Source organism: Urocitellus parryii, chromosome 2 (genome assembly GCF_045843805.1).
Source record: "Urocitellus parryii isolate mUroPar1 chromosome 2, mUroPar1.hap1, whole genome shotgun sequence".
NCBI classification, from domain to species: Eukaryota; Metazoa; Chordata; class Mammalia; order Rodentia; family Sciuridae; genus Urocitellus; species Urocitellus parryii.
Genome location: NC_135532.1, coordinates 113,832,567 through 113,849,813, shown reverse-complemented (window position 1 = coordinate 113,849,813; position 17,247 = coordinate 113,832,567). Strand labels below are relative to the sequence as shown.

General features: G+C 41.4%; 1 protein-coding gene across 2 annotated transcripts in view; it reads right to left on the bottom strand.

Annotated features, from left to right (window-relative positions):
* Veph1 (ventricular zone expressed PH domain containing 1) overlaps nt 1–17,247 on the bottom strand; it is a 210,018-nt gene that overhangs the window by 182,158 nt on the left and 10,613 nt on the right. For both annotated transcript variants that reach the window (XM_026392926.2, XM_026392927.2), the window contains exon 2: nt 1,318–1,533. In XM_026392926.2, the coding sequence (XP_026248711.2) occupies nt 1,318–1,533 (216 nt within the window). The remainder of the gene's footprint in view (nt 1–1,317; nt 1,534–17,247) is intronic.

Sequence of the window (17,247 nt, the reverse complement as noted above, 5' to 3'; positions counted from 1 at the left end):
GGATGGGAAGAGAGGGAGCAGGAGGAGGGCAGGAGGAGGAGGAGTGAGGAGGGGGAGGAATAGGGGGAGGAGGAGAGAAAGGGGGGACAGGAGGAGGAGAAGCAGGAGGAAGGGAGGAGGATCAGGAGGAGGAGGAGGGAAACTAATACTAGCCACTACACTGTGCCGAGCACTTCAGTGTGACCAGAATGTCCGTACCTGGGCACAGTGGAAGTCAGTGGGCTCTGAGGGATGTTCATCAACATTGTGTTGAAGGTGAGGAGGAGAAAGAGGGGTGCTGTGACCAATCAGGTTGGCAAATGCTGTACTAAACAAAATTAAGAGCTTGATTTGCTTTTTCCTATTTAATTGCAGGACTTTTCAGGGTCTTTAATCTGCTATGAAACATTTTGACAGCTCGAAGGGGAAAACTTGAAGTCAGCATTCCCAACGTACCTGGCCACAGACTTCCTTTTTAAGAAACACATGCCAACATCACTGGTTCATAAAATTTGTCCTAAACAATGATCTTTAATCTGCATTTTAGGATGAAGAAACCATGGCTCAGGAAGTTCGGACATGCCCTACATTTCTTTGTCATACAACTGGTTTGTGTCTAAGCCCAAATTCCAAATTCATATCTATATCAGAGAAAGGAATTAAACAGGGTCAGAGCAGGCAGATATCATCATGAAGCATTCACAGTGCATATAGAAATCCTTTTTTAATTTATTTTTTTGTACCAGGGTCTGAACCCAGCAGTGCTTAACCACTGAGCCACATCCCAAGTGTCTCATTAAGTTGCTTAGTGCCTCACTAAATTGCTGAGCCTGACTTTGAACTTGCGATCCTCCTGCCTCAGCCTCCTGAGTTGCTGGGACTACAGGCATGTTGCCATTGTGCTTGGCAGAAATACTCTTAAAGCTACCTCTTTCCTCCCATGTGGCCTAAGCTCCTGGCCTCCCTTCAGTCTCCACTTCCTCTTTGGTCTCCTAAGATGAAAGAGTTAGTTCCCTTGTGAATTTTCCAGAGCTATGCATTTGGATCTCCCTGGACATACTGCTTTATTATTAGCTTTTTATAGGCACACATCTTATCTCTCCAAGTAACAAGAGGCTTGCTGTGGTATTACTTTGAGTTCCCTACAGGGGGTCTTGCTTGTAGCAGGGGCCTGCTAGGCCTTTCTTGGTTTTTTAATCACCAGCCTGTTGGATCAGCTGCTAATGGATTATGGTGTCTTTTATGGTATCTAAAAGGTACAGAAAAACTGACTCTTGGTTAGACATTGTGCATTCCACTGGTGTCAAACAGCTCGCCATCGACTGAACACTGACGTACCTGTAAAATGCAGCTCATGATATCAGACGCGATTTTCGCATGAGGCGGGTCCTCGTCCCTCCCTGAGGGTCTCAGGCTGTGTTCCAGGCAAGAGTCCCAGAGCCCCACAAGGGCCTTGGCATGCTTCTCAATGGACTCTGTCTCTCTGATGGCTGTTGTGATTCTTGTGATACAGATTTCAACCACTGCCTGGTCATTGTTATTGGTTTGGTAATCCTGTTTGGGAAGAAAACCTTCATGTTGAATAAGACCCTAGAAAGTTATCCTTCAAAGACCAACTACTGACTGTCATTTAGAAACGGGCAGCCCATGCTGCAGCTAAGGGGTGAGGCTGTAAACCACAGTCTACAATGAGGCCATCGTCCTTTTGCCTTGGAAAAGGCAGGTCTGTGGGAGAGGTAGGGAGCAGATGTGCTAGGATGGGGCAGTAGGGCCGCTGGGCCTCAGCCAATGGCCAGGATGGAGAGAGTGGAGGAGCTGAGCCCTGCATTTGCATGGGCTTAGCCTCTGGGCTCTCTCGGTTTCTCAGCCCATCACAGGGCAGGGTTACCCTGGCATTTCAGGACCACTTATGAAGTTTTCCACACTCCTTTCCAATTTCCCCTCATTAGCTCTCTGTCTTTGGGGATACGACAGAAGACATCATGTCATTTCTCCCTCTTCCATGCAGGTAGCTGCCAAACCCAGTTTAGCTTTCCCTGGCCAAACTGCCCTCCACTCCCATTTCACATCTTTCAGATTCCACACTCAACCGAATTATTACCACTGCCCAGAGCATTGAACTGTAGAAAAAAGGCTGGTGGCATTCATTTGAAAATCGGTCTGTGAACTGCATGTGGCTGACTCACAAAGCTGACAACATTGTGGTGTTGCCAAGCGTTGAGGTCTTTTGATAGAGGAGGTGATGATGGGCTTTTCTGTCCATGACAGGTTTTTCGTTCTCATCATTGTTACTATATCTAAGGGGACAGTAAACACCCTTGCGTGAATCACTCTCTTCCTTGCAGATCATTTGTAGCCTAGATTGTACAGAAATTGGACTTCTGAGTCTCAGGATGGGATTGCTTTTCAGGCTCAGGAGATGTCCATGTACTATTCTGGGAAAGTCTTGCTACTCGGTGCTCGGTCACCTGGGTGAACCGGGTCTCCTTCTGTGCTTTTTCAGGAACAGAGCATTTCTAATTTTTGACTTTTTTGATTGGTGAGAAACAGTATCTCTTTGCCATATTAACCAGGGTTCCCTGACCCAAAGCCAGCTGGAGACATTTCACCTGTTTGTTGGTGTTCGCATTTCCTCCTCTGGGAACCCGTGTGTGTCCCAGGTTCATCTACCCTCACGACTTGCTTTGCTCTTTGGTCCTCCTCTGGTGCAATCTCTCCTTCCATGGAGAATGCCAAGTCGACACTTGACATTGAGATGCGGATAAGCCTGCCTGTTTCACTACTGCCAGCTTAGTTTTGTTTGGTGCTTCTATTTACTGATGTTTTAAGGTTTTGGATAATCAAATCTGTCAATTTTGGGGGGGTCTCATTGTTTTTACTTTCTGGTTTTCAATTGGAAATTTATGGGGCTTAAATTATTCATGGAGTTACCAATGAATGCAATAGACGTGGTAGAGAAATTCAAAGGATGCCAAGAGAAGGTTTGTTGTGAAAAGCAAGAAGTCAGCTTTTCCGTGCCCTGCTCCTATTCCCAGTTCCCTTCCCCAGAGGTGGAGCACATAGAAATCACCTGTGCATAAGCCTTCCTTCCTGTGTGCTCCTTTTAATGCCTTAAAACAACAAAATACAACACAGCAACAATAACAAAAGCTTCCAGTTTTCCTTATTGAAAGTCCTCATAAGAATCACCCCTTATTTTTCTAGATTAACAACAACCTGACAAAGGATCCATTTACTATTTTAGAAATTAGTTTCCTAACCATCCACTTAGCTCTTCCATCTCTGGTATTTGTGGAAGGACATAGACTGCCTTTTCTTTGAGGAGCTCATCTCATCTTGCCACTCCCATTGCTCAAAGGCTTATCTCCTGGCAACTGACTCACGGGCATGGGGTACGGGTTCAGGGCTGTCTTGAGTCGGCTGTGCCAGTCCTCAGCTCTCCCACACCATGGATCTTGGGGTCTTCCTTGTGTCAGCTCCAGATTCCTGACATACATTTTGTGTTTTTGTGGTTGCTATTAACAAAATCTGTTTTTCCCCTCATCAGGAATTTTAATTAGTTGTTGCTGATTAAGTGAACCTTTTGCTTTTTGTATTTATTTTGTAGCCAGCTGTTGAGCTCCACTATTCTTAATTATGATAAATTTTCAAATTATTCTCTTGGGTTTTCTAGGAAGATTTTTGTATTTTGCAGGCCTGCTGAGGTCTGTCCCTTTGATATATCTCACAGCTTAATATGTTGTCAAGAATTCCCTAAGCTATTTCACATAAAAGTGATTAGAGAGAGAACACTGGTTTAGTCTGGAATTTCTTTTAATCAGTTTTTGTTTGCATCCTTTTTTTTTCTTTTTGTAGATGTGTATGGACACCATGCCTTTATTTTATTTGTTTATTTTTATGCGGTGCTAAGGATCAAACCAATGACTCACATATGCTAGGCAAGCACTCTACCACTGAGCTACAGCCTCAGTCCCAGTCTAGAATTTTAAAAATATAAAATTCTATGGCCAGAACCAAGATAATACAGTAAATGTTTTAAATCATACAAGATGCATCTCTTACTTCCTACTTTTAAAGTTCATAAATTTGATTTAATATTATAATTTATACTATTAAAGAAGTATCAATCCATTTCTATTTTGTTGAGTTTATTTCTTAATCAAGATTGGTGAATTTCATTAAATGCCTTTTGACTATCACTAGATACATCATTTTATTTTTGTCCCCAGAGCCATTGTTATGACAAAATTTAGAAACAAACTTCCTTAAAACAGTTAGTTTTGCAAATGCAGAATGTTTTCTCATATACAAAGGCTGATTCATAGTGGGGTTGGGAGGGGGAACATGGGCAGATTAGACAAACTCTAGATAGGGTAAATGGGAGGGAAGGGAGGGAGGGAGGAAAGTAGTATATAAAAGATGGTGGAATGAGATGAACATCATTTCCCTAAGTACATGTATGAAGACACGAATGGTGTGAATATACTTTGTATACAGTCAGATATATGAAAAATTGTGCTCTATATGTGTAATATGAATTTAATGCATTCTGCTGTCATACATATGAAATTAAAATGAAAAAAAGTTCTACATTACTGGACTGTGTTTTAGTGAATTCTGGGAATAGTTTTTTAATGTGCTGTGGGATTTTGCTTTTACTATTTATTTAAATATTTTGCATAAATATTTGGTCCTTATATCTGTCATGTTTTGTATCAATTTTATTCTAATTTCATAACAGGATTTGGAAAGAGTTAAGCTTTCTATACCTTAATTTTTGTTTAACCTTAGTATATCACGGCCCCAAAACAGCATATTAAAATATTCTGCAACTAGCGTGCCTATCTATTTTTCCTGGTATCTCCTATGGTTTTTGTCTTGTGCACATTGTTGTTAAATACTCTGATGCAGAGATATTAATTCCATAACTCTTGTCATCTAAACTGTCTGGCATAAAAATTACCTTTGAAGGTAGTTATGATTTAGACATGAGGTGTTCCTCCAAAGCTCCTGTGTGAGACAATGCAACAAAGTGTCAAGGTGAAATAATTGGATTACAAGAACTTTAACCTAAGCAGTGCATTAATCCACTGATAGGGGCTAACTGGGTGTGATTGTAGGCAGGCAGGGTGTGGCTGGAGGATGTGGGTCGCTGGAGGAGGTGGGTCATTGGAGGCATGCTTTTGGGGTTTATATTTTGTCCATGGTAAGTGGAGTACTCTCTGTCTGCTCCTGGTTGCCATGCCCTGAGCTGCTTTCCTCCTCCAAGCCCTTTTGCCATGATGTTCTGCCTCACCTTGGCCCCAGAGCTGTGGAGTCAGCTGACTGTGGACTGAACCTCTCAAACTGTGACCCCAAATGAACTTTTCCTCCTCTACACACTCCGTCAGGTCTTTTGGACACAATGACCAAAAAGGTTGACTAACATGTTGGTTTTATTTAATGCTTTTTAGCACAAATGTTTTCCTGTTTGATATAAATATCATCATCTCTATTTCTTTTGGTTTGTATTTGCCTAGCATCAATTTCCCATTTTATTCTCATTTAAAAATTTCTTTTGCAGCCTATGCTGCATTGAATGAATGATTGATAACCTTGCAAAAAATATTTAGTAGCCATTATTCAATGATTCTCAGTAGCCAAAAGCATGTCTAGTAATGGGGTTTACAAAAGTAAGAAAGTATCACTTGAGCATCATTTGATTCCCAAATAATTTATCATAATCAACAATTTAAGCGTGATGGGGCTGCATGTAGACATCACAGATCTTCATTTGAGAACAGAAGACCCTGCCTTAGCAAATAAGTAGGCAAACTTCTCACAAGTTTGATATTCAGCTAAAATGATTGGTTTTGACTCAGTTTAAGTATCCTTTTCTATGCTTTGTCTGGCAATTGATCATGGTACCAAAAAAAAAAAATGTAACCTATATACAAGGTCTGAATATGTGATATGTTTTTGCTTCAAAATTGTTTGCTTTAATTGGAATTACCAAGAGTCCATATGAAATGGACTTACCATACAATGCAATGATTTCAGGTGGTCAAGGTGGACTACTACAGTGGACACTGGAAAATGTCCAAACCCCACCCAGGACAAAGGCACTCGTGTCCTTAGCTACTCTTCCATCTGGACAATCTGAATCCAACTGGTCCATGTGGGGACAGGAAAAGTCTGCCATCTTGAGGGGGTTATGTTGTAGCTTGCTGCTGCAGGAACCTAAGAGGTCATAGCAAACATTGTCACACTGCCCCATCAAGCACCTACTGTGTGGCCAAAGGTGTACTAAGCAGAACATGAATGAAACAGGGACAGAGAAGATTGTACCTAGGAGGATTCAAGTCAGAAATATGAAGGGAAGCCCAGCTTGCTTTTCCTTTGAACCTGGTGACTCACATGACCAGCTGAAGAGGGTCGGGAATGAGCAGGCAAGTGTGAACACACTAAGGGACTAAGCTGGGAAGGCCGCATTCATGGACAGGAGAGGGTGGAGGGTTGACTTCCCCATCCCATGAGAATTCTTGGGAGGATCCTTAGATCCAGACTCCCAACAAAGATTGGCATCTGCTGGGTCTTAGTAGTGTGTTGATCCAATCTCTCCAGAGCAGCTACCACCCAACAAAGTCCCTAAGGCCTGATCACACCAAGCCCAAGCCACAGGAGCCCTCCAGTTAGACCTCTGCAACAGCCCCACCTGGGAGTGCATTGATTTCATCTGTCCAGACAAAGCTCCAATCAATAATACTTCTCATTCCTTCCTACCTTATATAGGTGAGAAGAGACGCTGAGCGCTATTTCAACCAGCTGCAGTTTGGGACCACTCCAGCTGGCAGCTAGGTGAGCAACAGAAAAAGTAAGGGGATACACCTCCCAGCACTTGTTCTTTCAAGCAGAAATGGAAAGAAGGACAGATGGACATAGGCAATGACCATCCTGGTGATTGTTTTGACCACCTCAGTGGAGATAATTCTTTCATTTTTTATTAACAATCTTCAATCTTTCCTCCTCCTCCTCCTCCTCCTCCTCCTCTTCTTCTTCTTCATTTTCTGAGGTTTATTTCTGTGCTGAACGGTTCATGGATATATGCACATACATAATTGTTTTCTTCTCATTTTTAGCATTTTAAAATGATAGTTATCTTTCCTTATCTTTTGAGGGTTAGGGGTTTGGTCTTATTTTGATTTTGTTTTGTTTTGTTTGTTTCTCTTTCTCAAGTTCATTCTCCCACTAAAATCCAAATTCTCTTGTTTTCTCTCCCTTTACTTCTTTTTTCTGTTTTGTCTTCTCCTTCCTTATAACCATCACTTGCTACATCTCTTCTGCAATCTCTTTGTTCACAATTGAAACAGTGCAAACTTGCTTCTATCTTCATATCACATTTTCATTTCTCTTAAAGAAGTGTATTTGTACCATTTTTAGAAATTTTTGGTTTATAGAACTGCTGCCCCACCATTCATGTTGTTGTAGTTGTTATACTGTGGATGGAATAGTTGATACATGCTATTTTTTAAATGCCAGATCTAGTTTATGGCTATTTATTGTTTTTGTTGTTGGCAATTGTTAACCCCACGATTCCTTTTTTTTGTGTGGTAATTAGTACTGCAGACATCATAGTAGACACAAGGCATTTATTTCAAAGCTGTATATTATTTGCATCTTGCTTCACACACAAACTCACTATGCTCAAACTTCAGCTATAATTTTGTACAAAAAGAGAAGAGAAAAAAACTCAAACTAATGACCAGGATCCAAGTAGAAATATCTGGGGGAAGGGAATACAGGTCCTACTCATGGAAATCTACTCCTACAGCAAAAACATAATTAACAAAAAGATGGGGCATACCACACCTACAAGGGGTCTCAATCTGTATCACTCTAGGAAACTTTGGTATGAGAAGGCTGCACCTGGAAGGAAGCGGTACAGTCCCATCCCCCACAGCGGACACCCCGCCGAGGCAGTCAGCGGCCAGCATCCGGGAAAGCTGAAGGATACACCGCCACTCTCCTTCAGAGTGCGACATCAAAACAGGTCGGTGTCATTCAGCTCACCCCCCAGACAGCGGGAATTCGCATAAAATCTCTCCTAGGCTTGCCGGGAGAGGGAGTATCAAGCTGAGCCTCCATACAGGCCAGGGGGAAACCAGAGACACCTGACCTCCAACCCCTCCTCCCAGTAGCAGCCAAAAGGAAACCTGGCTAGCCAGCGCTGGGGGAGGGGCAAGCAGAAAAAATCAAAGTGATAGAGTGCCAGGGATCCCAGCAGCCTGCAGCAGGGCCCGGAGAGCCAGGCCAACTGATTCGCGTGGCCTGCCCTGCGGCTACAGAAGGCGTGGCGCCTCAGTGAAGCCATTAATTGGCAAGCAGGGAGGTTAGGGAAGGCCATTAGGTGGAATCCCACCAGCCAAGCCCACACGGACCCTTGGGCCGAGCACGGGTTCTCAGAAGGGGAAGGAAGCGGTACAGTCCCATCCCCCACAGCGGACACCCCGCCGAGGCAGTCAGCGGCCAGCATCCGGGAAAGCTGAAGGATACACCGCCACTCTCCTTCAGAGTGCGACATCAAAACAGGTCGGTGTCATTCAGCTCACCCCCCAGACAGCGGGAATTCGCATAAAATCTCTCCTAGGCTTGCCGGGAGAGGGAGTATCAAGCTGAGCCTCCATACAGGCCAGGGGGAAACCAGAGACACCTGACCTCCAACCCCTCCTCCCAGTAGCAGCCAAAAGGAAACCTGGCTAGCCAGCGCTGGGGGAGGGGCAAGCAGAAAAAATCAAAGTGATAGAGTGCCAGGGATCCCAGCAGCCTGCAGCAGGGCCCGGAGAGCCAGGCCAACTGATTCGCGTGGCCTGCCCTGCGGCTACAGAAGGCGTGGCGCCTCAGTGAAGCCATTAATTGGCAAGCAGGGAGGTTAGGGAAGGCCATTAGGTGGAATCCCACCAGCCAAGCCCACACGGACCCTTGGGCCGAGCACGGGTTCTCAGAAGGGGAAGGAAGCGGTACAGTCCCATCCCCCACAGCGGACACCCCGCCGAGGCAGTCAGCGGCCAGCATCCGGGAAAGCTGAAGGATACACCGCCACTCTCCTTCAGAGTGCGACATCAAAACAGGTCGGTGTCATTCAGCTCACCCCCCAGACAGCGGGAATTCGCATAAAATCTCTCCTAGGCTTGCCGGGAGAGGGAGTATCAAGCTGAGCCTCCATACAGGCCAGGGGGAAACCAGAGACACCTGACCTCCAACCCCTCCTCCCAGTAGCAGCCAAAAGGAAACCTGGCTAGCCAGCGCTGGGGGAGGGGCAAGCAGAAAAAATCAAAGTGATAGAGTGCCAGGGATCCCAGCAGCCTGCAGCAGGGCCCCGGAGATCCAGGCCAACTGATTCGCGTGGCCTGCCCTGTGGCTACAGAAGGCGTGGCGCCTCAGTGAAGCCATTAATTGGCAAGCAGGGAGGTTAGGGAAGGCCATTAGGTGGAATCCCACCAGCCAAGCCCACACGGACCCTTGGGCCGAGCACGGGTTCTCAGAAGGGGAAGGAAGCGGTACAGTCCCATCCCCCACAGCGGACACTCCACCGAGGCAGTCAGCGGCCAGCATCCGGGAAAGCTGAAGTATACACCGCCACTCTCCTTCAGAGTGCAACATCAAAACAGCGGACACTCCATCCAGGCAGTCAGTGGACACCATCCGGGAAAGCTGAAGAATACACCACCACTCTCCAACAGCTTGCAACATCAAAACAGCCAGCAGCAGGACCCCGGAGATCCAGGCCAACTGATTCGCGCGGCCTGCCCCGCAGCTACAGAAGGCGTGGCGCCTCAGAGAAGCCATTAATTAGCAAGCAGGGAGGTTAGGGACTGCCATTAGGTGGAATCCCGCCAGCCAAGCCCACCGCCCACGCCCGGAACAGGCCCAGCGATCTGCCAGCATTGTAGTCACGACACCCCAATTGGAATAGGGACAGAGCAGAGCCGCCTTCCACTCCCGGAACAGGCCCAGAGAGCCGCCAGCGTGGTAGACACGTCACCTCAATTGGAGTAGGGGCACAGCCGCCGCCCGCACCTGCAAGGGAGACTTTTCAAGTATACAAGAGCAACATAAATAAATAGGGGGTAAATTTCAAAACACAACAGTTGCACCAAGCAGAAAGAAACGCGAGCAGTATGAAAAGACAAGGAAAGAAAGGTCCACAAGCAATGCAGGTCAACTCAACTTTAGAAGAGGTAATAGCTGCAACAGATGGAATATCAGATAAAGAGTTCAGGATATATATGCTTCAGATGATCTGGAGTCTCAAGGAAGACATGAGACAGCAAAATCAGACAATGAAAGATCACATTGACAAACAAATCCAGGAAGTAAAAGATCAATTTCACAGGGAGATAGAGGTAATAAAAAACAAACAAATTGAAATTCTAGAAATGCAGGAAACAATAAACCAACTTAAAAACTCAATTGAGAATACTACCAGCAGAGTAGATCACTTAGAAGAGAGAACATCAGACAATGAAGACAAAGTATTTCAACTGGAAAAGAACATAGACAGCTCAGCAAGTCTGCTAAGAAACCATGAGCAGAACATCCAAGAATTATGGGACAATATCAAAAGACCAAATTTAAGAGTCATTGGGATACAGGAAGGCACAGAGCTCCATTCCAAAGGAATAAACAGTCTATTCAGTGAAATAATACGAGAAAACTTCCCAGAATTGAAGATTGAGACAGAATCCCAAATCCTAGAAGCCTACAGGACGCCGAATGTGCAAAATCATAAGAGATCCACACCTAGACACATTATAATGAAGATGTCCAACATACAGAATAAGGAGAGAATTTTAAAAGCTGCAAGAGAAAGAAAGCAGATTACATTTAGGGGTAAACCAATCAGGATAACAGCTGATCTCTCAACACAGACTCTGAAAGCTAGAAGATCCTGGAATAACATATTTCAAACACTGAAAGACAATGGGCTCCAACCAAGAATCGTGTATCCGGCGAAATTAAGCTTCAGGTTAGAAGATGAAATTAAAACCTTCCACAATAAACAAAAGTTAAAAGAATTCGCAGCTAGAAAACCATCTCTTCAAAAAATCCTTGGCAAAACATTACAGGAAGAGGAAATGGAAAACAACATTGAAAACCAACAATGGGAGGTAGGACAGTAAAGGGGGGAAAGTAGTCAAAGAGGATAACAAATCAGGTTTAGTAACATCAATAAACAAATATGGATAGAAGAACAAACCATATCTCAATAATAACCCTAAATGTTAATGGCTTAAACTCACCAATTAAGAGACATAGGCTAGTAGAATGAATCAAAAAACAAGACCCAACAATATGCTGTCTACAGGAGACGCATTTGATAGGAAAAGATATACATAGACTGAAGGTGAAAGGTTGGGAAAAATCATATCACTCATACGGACCGCGGAAACAAGCAGGAGTGTCCATACTCATATCTAATAAAATAGATTTCAAGCCAAAGCTAATCAAAAGGGATATAGAAGGACACTTCATACTGCTCAAGGGAACCATACACCAACAAGACATAACAATCATAAATATATATGCCCCAAATAATGGTGCAGCTGTATTCATCAAGCAAACTCTTCTCAAGTTCAAGAGTCTAATAGACCAACATACAATAATCATGGGAGACTTCAACACACCTCTCTCACCACTGGACAGATCTTCCAAACAAAAGTTAAATAAGGAAACTATAGAACTCAATAACACAATTAACAACCTAGACTTAATTGACATATACAGACTATACCACCCAACATCAAGTAGCTACACTTTTTTCTCAGCAGCACATGGAACCTTCTCAAAAATAGACCATATACTATGTCACAGGGCAACTCTTAGACAATACAAAGGGGTAGAGATAATACCATGCATCTTATCTGATCATAATGGAATGAAACTGAAAATCAATGATAAAAGAAGAAAGGAAAAAGCAAGCATCACCTGGAGAATGAACAATAGGTTGCTGAGTGATCAATGGGTTTTAGAAGACATCAAGGAGGAAATTAAAAAATTCCTAGAGTTAAATGAAAACACAGACACAACATATCGGAATCTATGGGACACATTGAAAGCAGTTCTAAGAGGAAAATTCATTGCTTGGAGTTCATTCCTCAAAAAAAGAAAAAACCAACAAATAAATGATCTCATACTTCATCTCAAAATCCTAGAAAAAGAAGAGCAAAACAACAGCAAAAGAAGTAGAAGGCAAGAAATAATTAAAATCAGAGCTGAAATTAATGAAATTGAAACAAAAGAAACAATTGAAAAAATTGACAAAACTAAAAGCTGGTTCTTTGAAAAAATAAATAAAATTGACAGACCCTTAGCCATGCTAACGAAGAGAAGAAGAGAGAGAACCCAAATTACTAGCATACGGGATGAAAAAGACAATATCACAACAGACACTTCAGAAATACAGAAGATAATCAGAAATTACTTTGAATCCTTATACTCCAATAAAATAGAAGATAGTGAAGGCATAGATAAATTCCTTGAGTCCTATGATCTGCCCAGATTGAGCCAGGAGGATATAGACAACCTAAACAGACCAATAACAATAGAGGAAATAGAAGAAACCATCAAAAGACTACCAACTAAGAAAAGCCCAGGACCGGATGGGTATACAGCAGAGTTTTACAAAACCTTTAAAGAGGAACTAACACCAATACTTTTCAAGCTATTTCAGGAAATAGAAAAAGAGGGAGAACTTCCAAATTCATTCTACGAGGCCAACATCACCCTGATTCCGAAGCCAGACAAAGACACATCAAAGAAGGAAAACTACAGACCAATATCTCTAATGAACCTTGACGCAAAAATCCTCAATAAAATTCTGGCGAATCGGATTCAAATACATATCAAAAAAATTATACATCATGATCAAGTAGGATTCATCCCTGGGATGCAAGGCTGGTTTAATATACGGAAATCAATAAATGTTATTCACCACATCAATAGACTTAAAAATAAGAACCATATGATCATCTCAATAGATGCAGAAAAAGCATTTGACAAAGTACAGCATCCCTTTATGTTCAAAACGCTAGAAAAATTAGGGATAACAGGATCATACCTCAACATTGTAAAAGCAATATATGATAAGCCACAGGCCAGCATCATTCTGAATGGAGAAAAATTGAAGGCATTCCCTCTAAGATCTGGTACAAGACAGGGATGCCCTCTCTCACCACTTCTGTTCAACATAGTCCTCGAAACACTGGCCAGAGCAATTAGACAGTCAAAAGAAATTAAAGGCATAAAAATAGGAAAAGAAGAACTTAAATTATCACTATTTGCAGATGATATGATTCTATACCTAGCAGACCCAAAAGGGTCTACAAAGAAGCTATTAGAGCTAATAAATGAATTCAGCAAAGTGGCAGGATATAAGATCAACACGCATAAATCAAAGGCGTTCCTGTATATGAGCGACAAATCCTCTGAAACGGAAATGAGGACAACTACTCCATTCACAATATCCCCCCAAAAAATAAAATACTTGGGAATCAACCTAACAAAAGAGGTGAAAGATTTATACAATGAAAATTACAGAACCCTAAAGAAAGACATAGAAGAAGACCTTAGAAGATGGAAAAACATACCCTGCTCATGGATAGGCAGAACTAACATCATCAAAATGGCGATATTACCAAAAGTTCTCTATAAGTTCAATGCAATGCCAATCAAAATCCCAACAGCATATCTTGTAGAAATAGATAAAAGAATCATGAAATTCATATGGAATAATAAAAGACCCAGAATAGCAAAAACAATACTAAGCAGGAAGTGTGAATCAGGCGGTATAGCGATACCAGACTTCAAACTATACTACAGAGCAATAGTAACAAAAACAGCATGGTACTGGTACCAAAACAGGCGGGTGGACCAATGGTACAGAATAGAGGACACAGCAACCAATCCACAAAACTACAACTATCTTATTTTTGATAAAGGGGCTAAAAGCATGCAATGGAGGAAGGATAGCATCTTCAACAAATGGTGCTGGGAAAACTGGAAATCCATTTGCACCAAAATGAATCTGAATCCCTATCTCTCGCCGTGCACAAAAGTTAACTCAAAATGGATCAAGGAGCTTGATATTAAATCTGAGACACGGCATCTGATAGAAGAAAAAGTTGGTTATGATCTACACGCTGTGGGATCGGGCTCCAAATTCCTCAATAGGACACCCATAGCGCAAGAGTTAACAACTAGAATCAACAAATGGGACTTACTCAAACTAAAAAGTTTTTTCTCAGCAAAAGAAACAATAAGAGAGATAAACAGGGAGCCTACATCCTGGGAACAAATCTTTACTCCACACACTTCAGATAGAGCCCTAATAACCAGAATATATAAAGAACTCAAAAAATTAGACAATAAGATAACAAATAACCCAATCAATAAATGGGCCAAGGACCTGAACAGACACTTCTCAGAGGAGGACATACAATCAATCAACAAGTACATGAAAAAATGCTCACCATCGCTAGCAGTCAGAGAAATGCAAATCAAAACTACCCTAAGATACCATCTCACTCCAGTAAGACTGGCAGCCTTTAGGAAGTCAAACAACAATAAGTGCTGGAGAGGATGCGGGGAAAAGGGCACTCTTGTTCATTGCTGGTGGGACTGCAAATTGGTGCAGCCAATTTGGAAAGCAGTATGGAGATTTCTCGGAAAGCTGGGAATGGAACCACCATTTGACCCAGCTATTCCCCTTCTCGGTCTATTCCCTAAAGCCCTAACAAGAGCATGCTACAGGGACACTGCTACATCGATGTTCATAGCAGCTCAATTCACGATAGCAAGACTGTGGAACCAGCCTAGATGCCCTTCAATAGATGAATGGATAAAAAAAATGTGGCATTTATACACAATGGAGTATTACTCTGCATTAAAAAATGACAAAATCATAGAATTTGGAGGGAAATGGATGGCATTAGAGCAGATTATGCTAAGTGAAGCTAGTCAATCTTTAAAAAACAAATACCAAATGACTCCTTTGATATAAGGGGTGTAAACAAGGACAGGGTAGGGACGAAGAGCTTGAGAAGAATATTTACAGTAAACAGGGATGAGAGGTGGGAGGGAAAGGGAGTGAGAAGGGTAATTGCATGGAAATGGAAGGCGATCCCCAGGGTTATACAAAATGTCATATAAGAGGTAAGGAGGGGTAAGTCAAGAGAATACAAATGGAAGACATGATTTACAGTAGAAGGGGTAGAGAGAGAAAAGGGGAGGGGAGGGGAGGGGGGATAGTAGACAATAGGACAGACAGCAGAATACATCAGACACTAGAAAGGCAATATGTCAATCAATGGAAGGGTAACTGATGTGATACAGCAATTTGTATACGGGGTAAAAGCGGGAGTTCATAATCCACTTGAATCAAACCGTGTAATATGATGTATTAAGAACTATGTAATGTTATGAACGACCAATAAAAAAAAAAAAAAAAAGAAAAAAAAAAAAAAAAAAAGAGAAGGCTGCACCTTAAAAAGACCCACATATAAGAGTAGAAAAGATAGTCACCCAACAAATGCATAAAACACAACACAGGAATATAAGAAATATGAAAAAAAGAGTACAACACATGTGAAAGTTCATAATTGATCAGCAACTGATTTCAAAGATATTAAAGTGATGAAATATCAGATAAAGAATTCAAAGAATCATTATAAAAGTGATCAATGTATCCTAAGAGAACACAGAAAAATAACTAAATGAAGTAAGAAAGCCAATACAGAAATTCACTAAGGAGATAAAAATATTGAAAAAGAACCAAATAGAAATCATTAGAAACACTGAAAAAAATTAACAGAAAACTTTAAAATGAAAGACACAATAAATCAAATAAAATGTTTAGTTGAAAGTTTCTCCAATAAAGTAGACTGTGCTGGAAGACAAAAAGTCAGAGCTGGGGGAAAAATGGCCAGACTTGAACATTCAGACAGTATTAAATACAGAAAAATAAATAATCATGACCAGAATATATAAGAACTCTAGGACAACATTAAGAGAACAAATTTAAGAAATGTTGGCATTATAAGAGAGTTTTGAGACACAGCTTAATGGAATGGATAACCTCTTCAGGAAAATAATATAAAAATTTCTAAACCTTGAGAATAGATGGACATCAAGATACAAGAGACATTCACAACCCAATATCAACAAAATTTAAAAAAACCTTCTCAATAAACCATTATAATAAAAAATCAGAATAGAATTTCCAAATCCTCAATAAAAATATGTCCCACCCACATTTAGAGGCAAGCCCATCAAAGTAACTTCTGATTTTTCAGCACAAAGTAAACTCCAGGAAGGCTTGGAATGATGTATTCCAAGTCCTGAAGAAAATAACCATCAACCAAGATTGCTACATCTAGCAAAGCTATCCTTCAGAATCAAAGAAATAAAACCTTCAAAGACAAGAAGAAACTAAAAGAATTCATGATCACTAAGCCAGCACTACAGAAAATACTTGAAGATATACTATGCAGAGAAGAACTAAACAACAAACCCCAAAGTTCACAAATGGACAAATCTCATTTGAAGAGGAGCTAAGCAAATGAGAAATGGGACCAAATTAAACATTAAAAGTAAATAAAAATAGCATAAATAAATAAACATCTCTCAATAATAATATTAAATGTAAATGGTTCCAATTCCTCAATTAAATGACATGGGCTGGCAGAATGGATTAAAAAACAAGACCTTACTATATGTTGTTTGCAAGAGACTCATCTTACAGATGAAACAGCCACAGGCTGAAATTAAAAGGATGAAATTGATATACTTTGTAAATAGAGCCCCAAAACAAGCAGGAGTAGCTACTCTCATTGCCAAAGAAGCAGACTTTAAGACAAAATTAACAGAATAGTCAAAGAAGGTGCCTTCATGTTGGTAAAGAAAAAAATCCAACAAAAAGATATAAAGGTAGAAATATTTATGCCCCAAACATCAGTGTACTTAATTACATAAAGCAGACACTACTGGACTTAAAGACTCAGAGAGACCCCCAGTACAATAATACAAACCTTTCTCACCAATAGATAGGTCAGACATCAACTCAGTAAAGTCTTTTCAGACCTGAAAAATACTATAAATCAAATGGACTTAACAGATATCTATGGAATGTTTAATCCAAAAACAGTCCAGACATCAACTCAGTAAAGTCTTTTCAGACCTGAAAAGTACTATAAATCAAATGGACTTAACAGATATCTATGGAATGTTTAATCC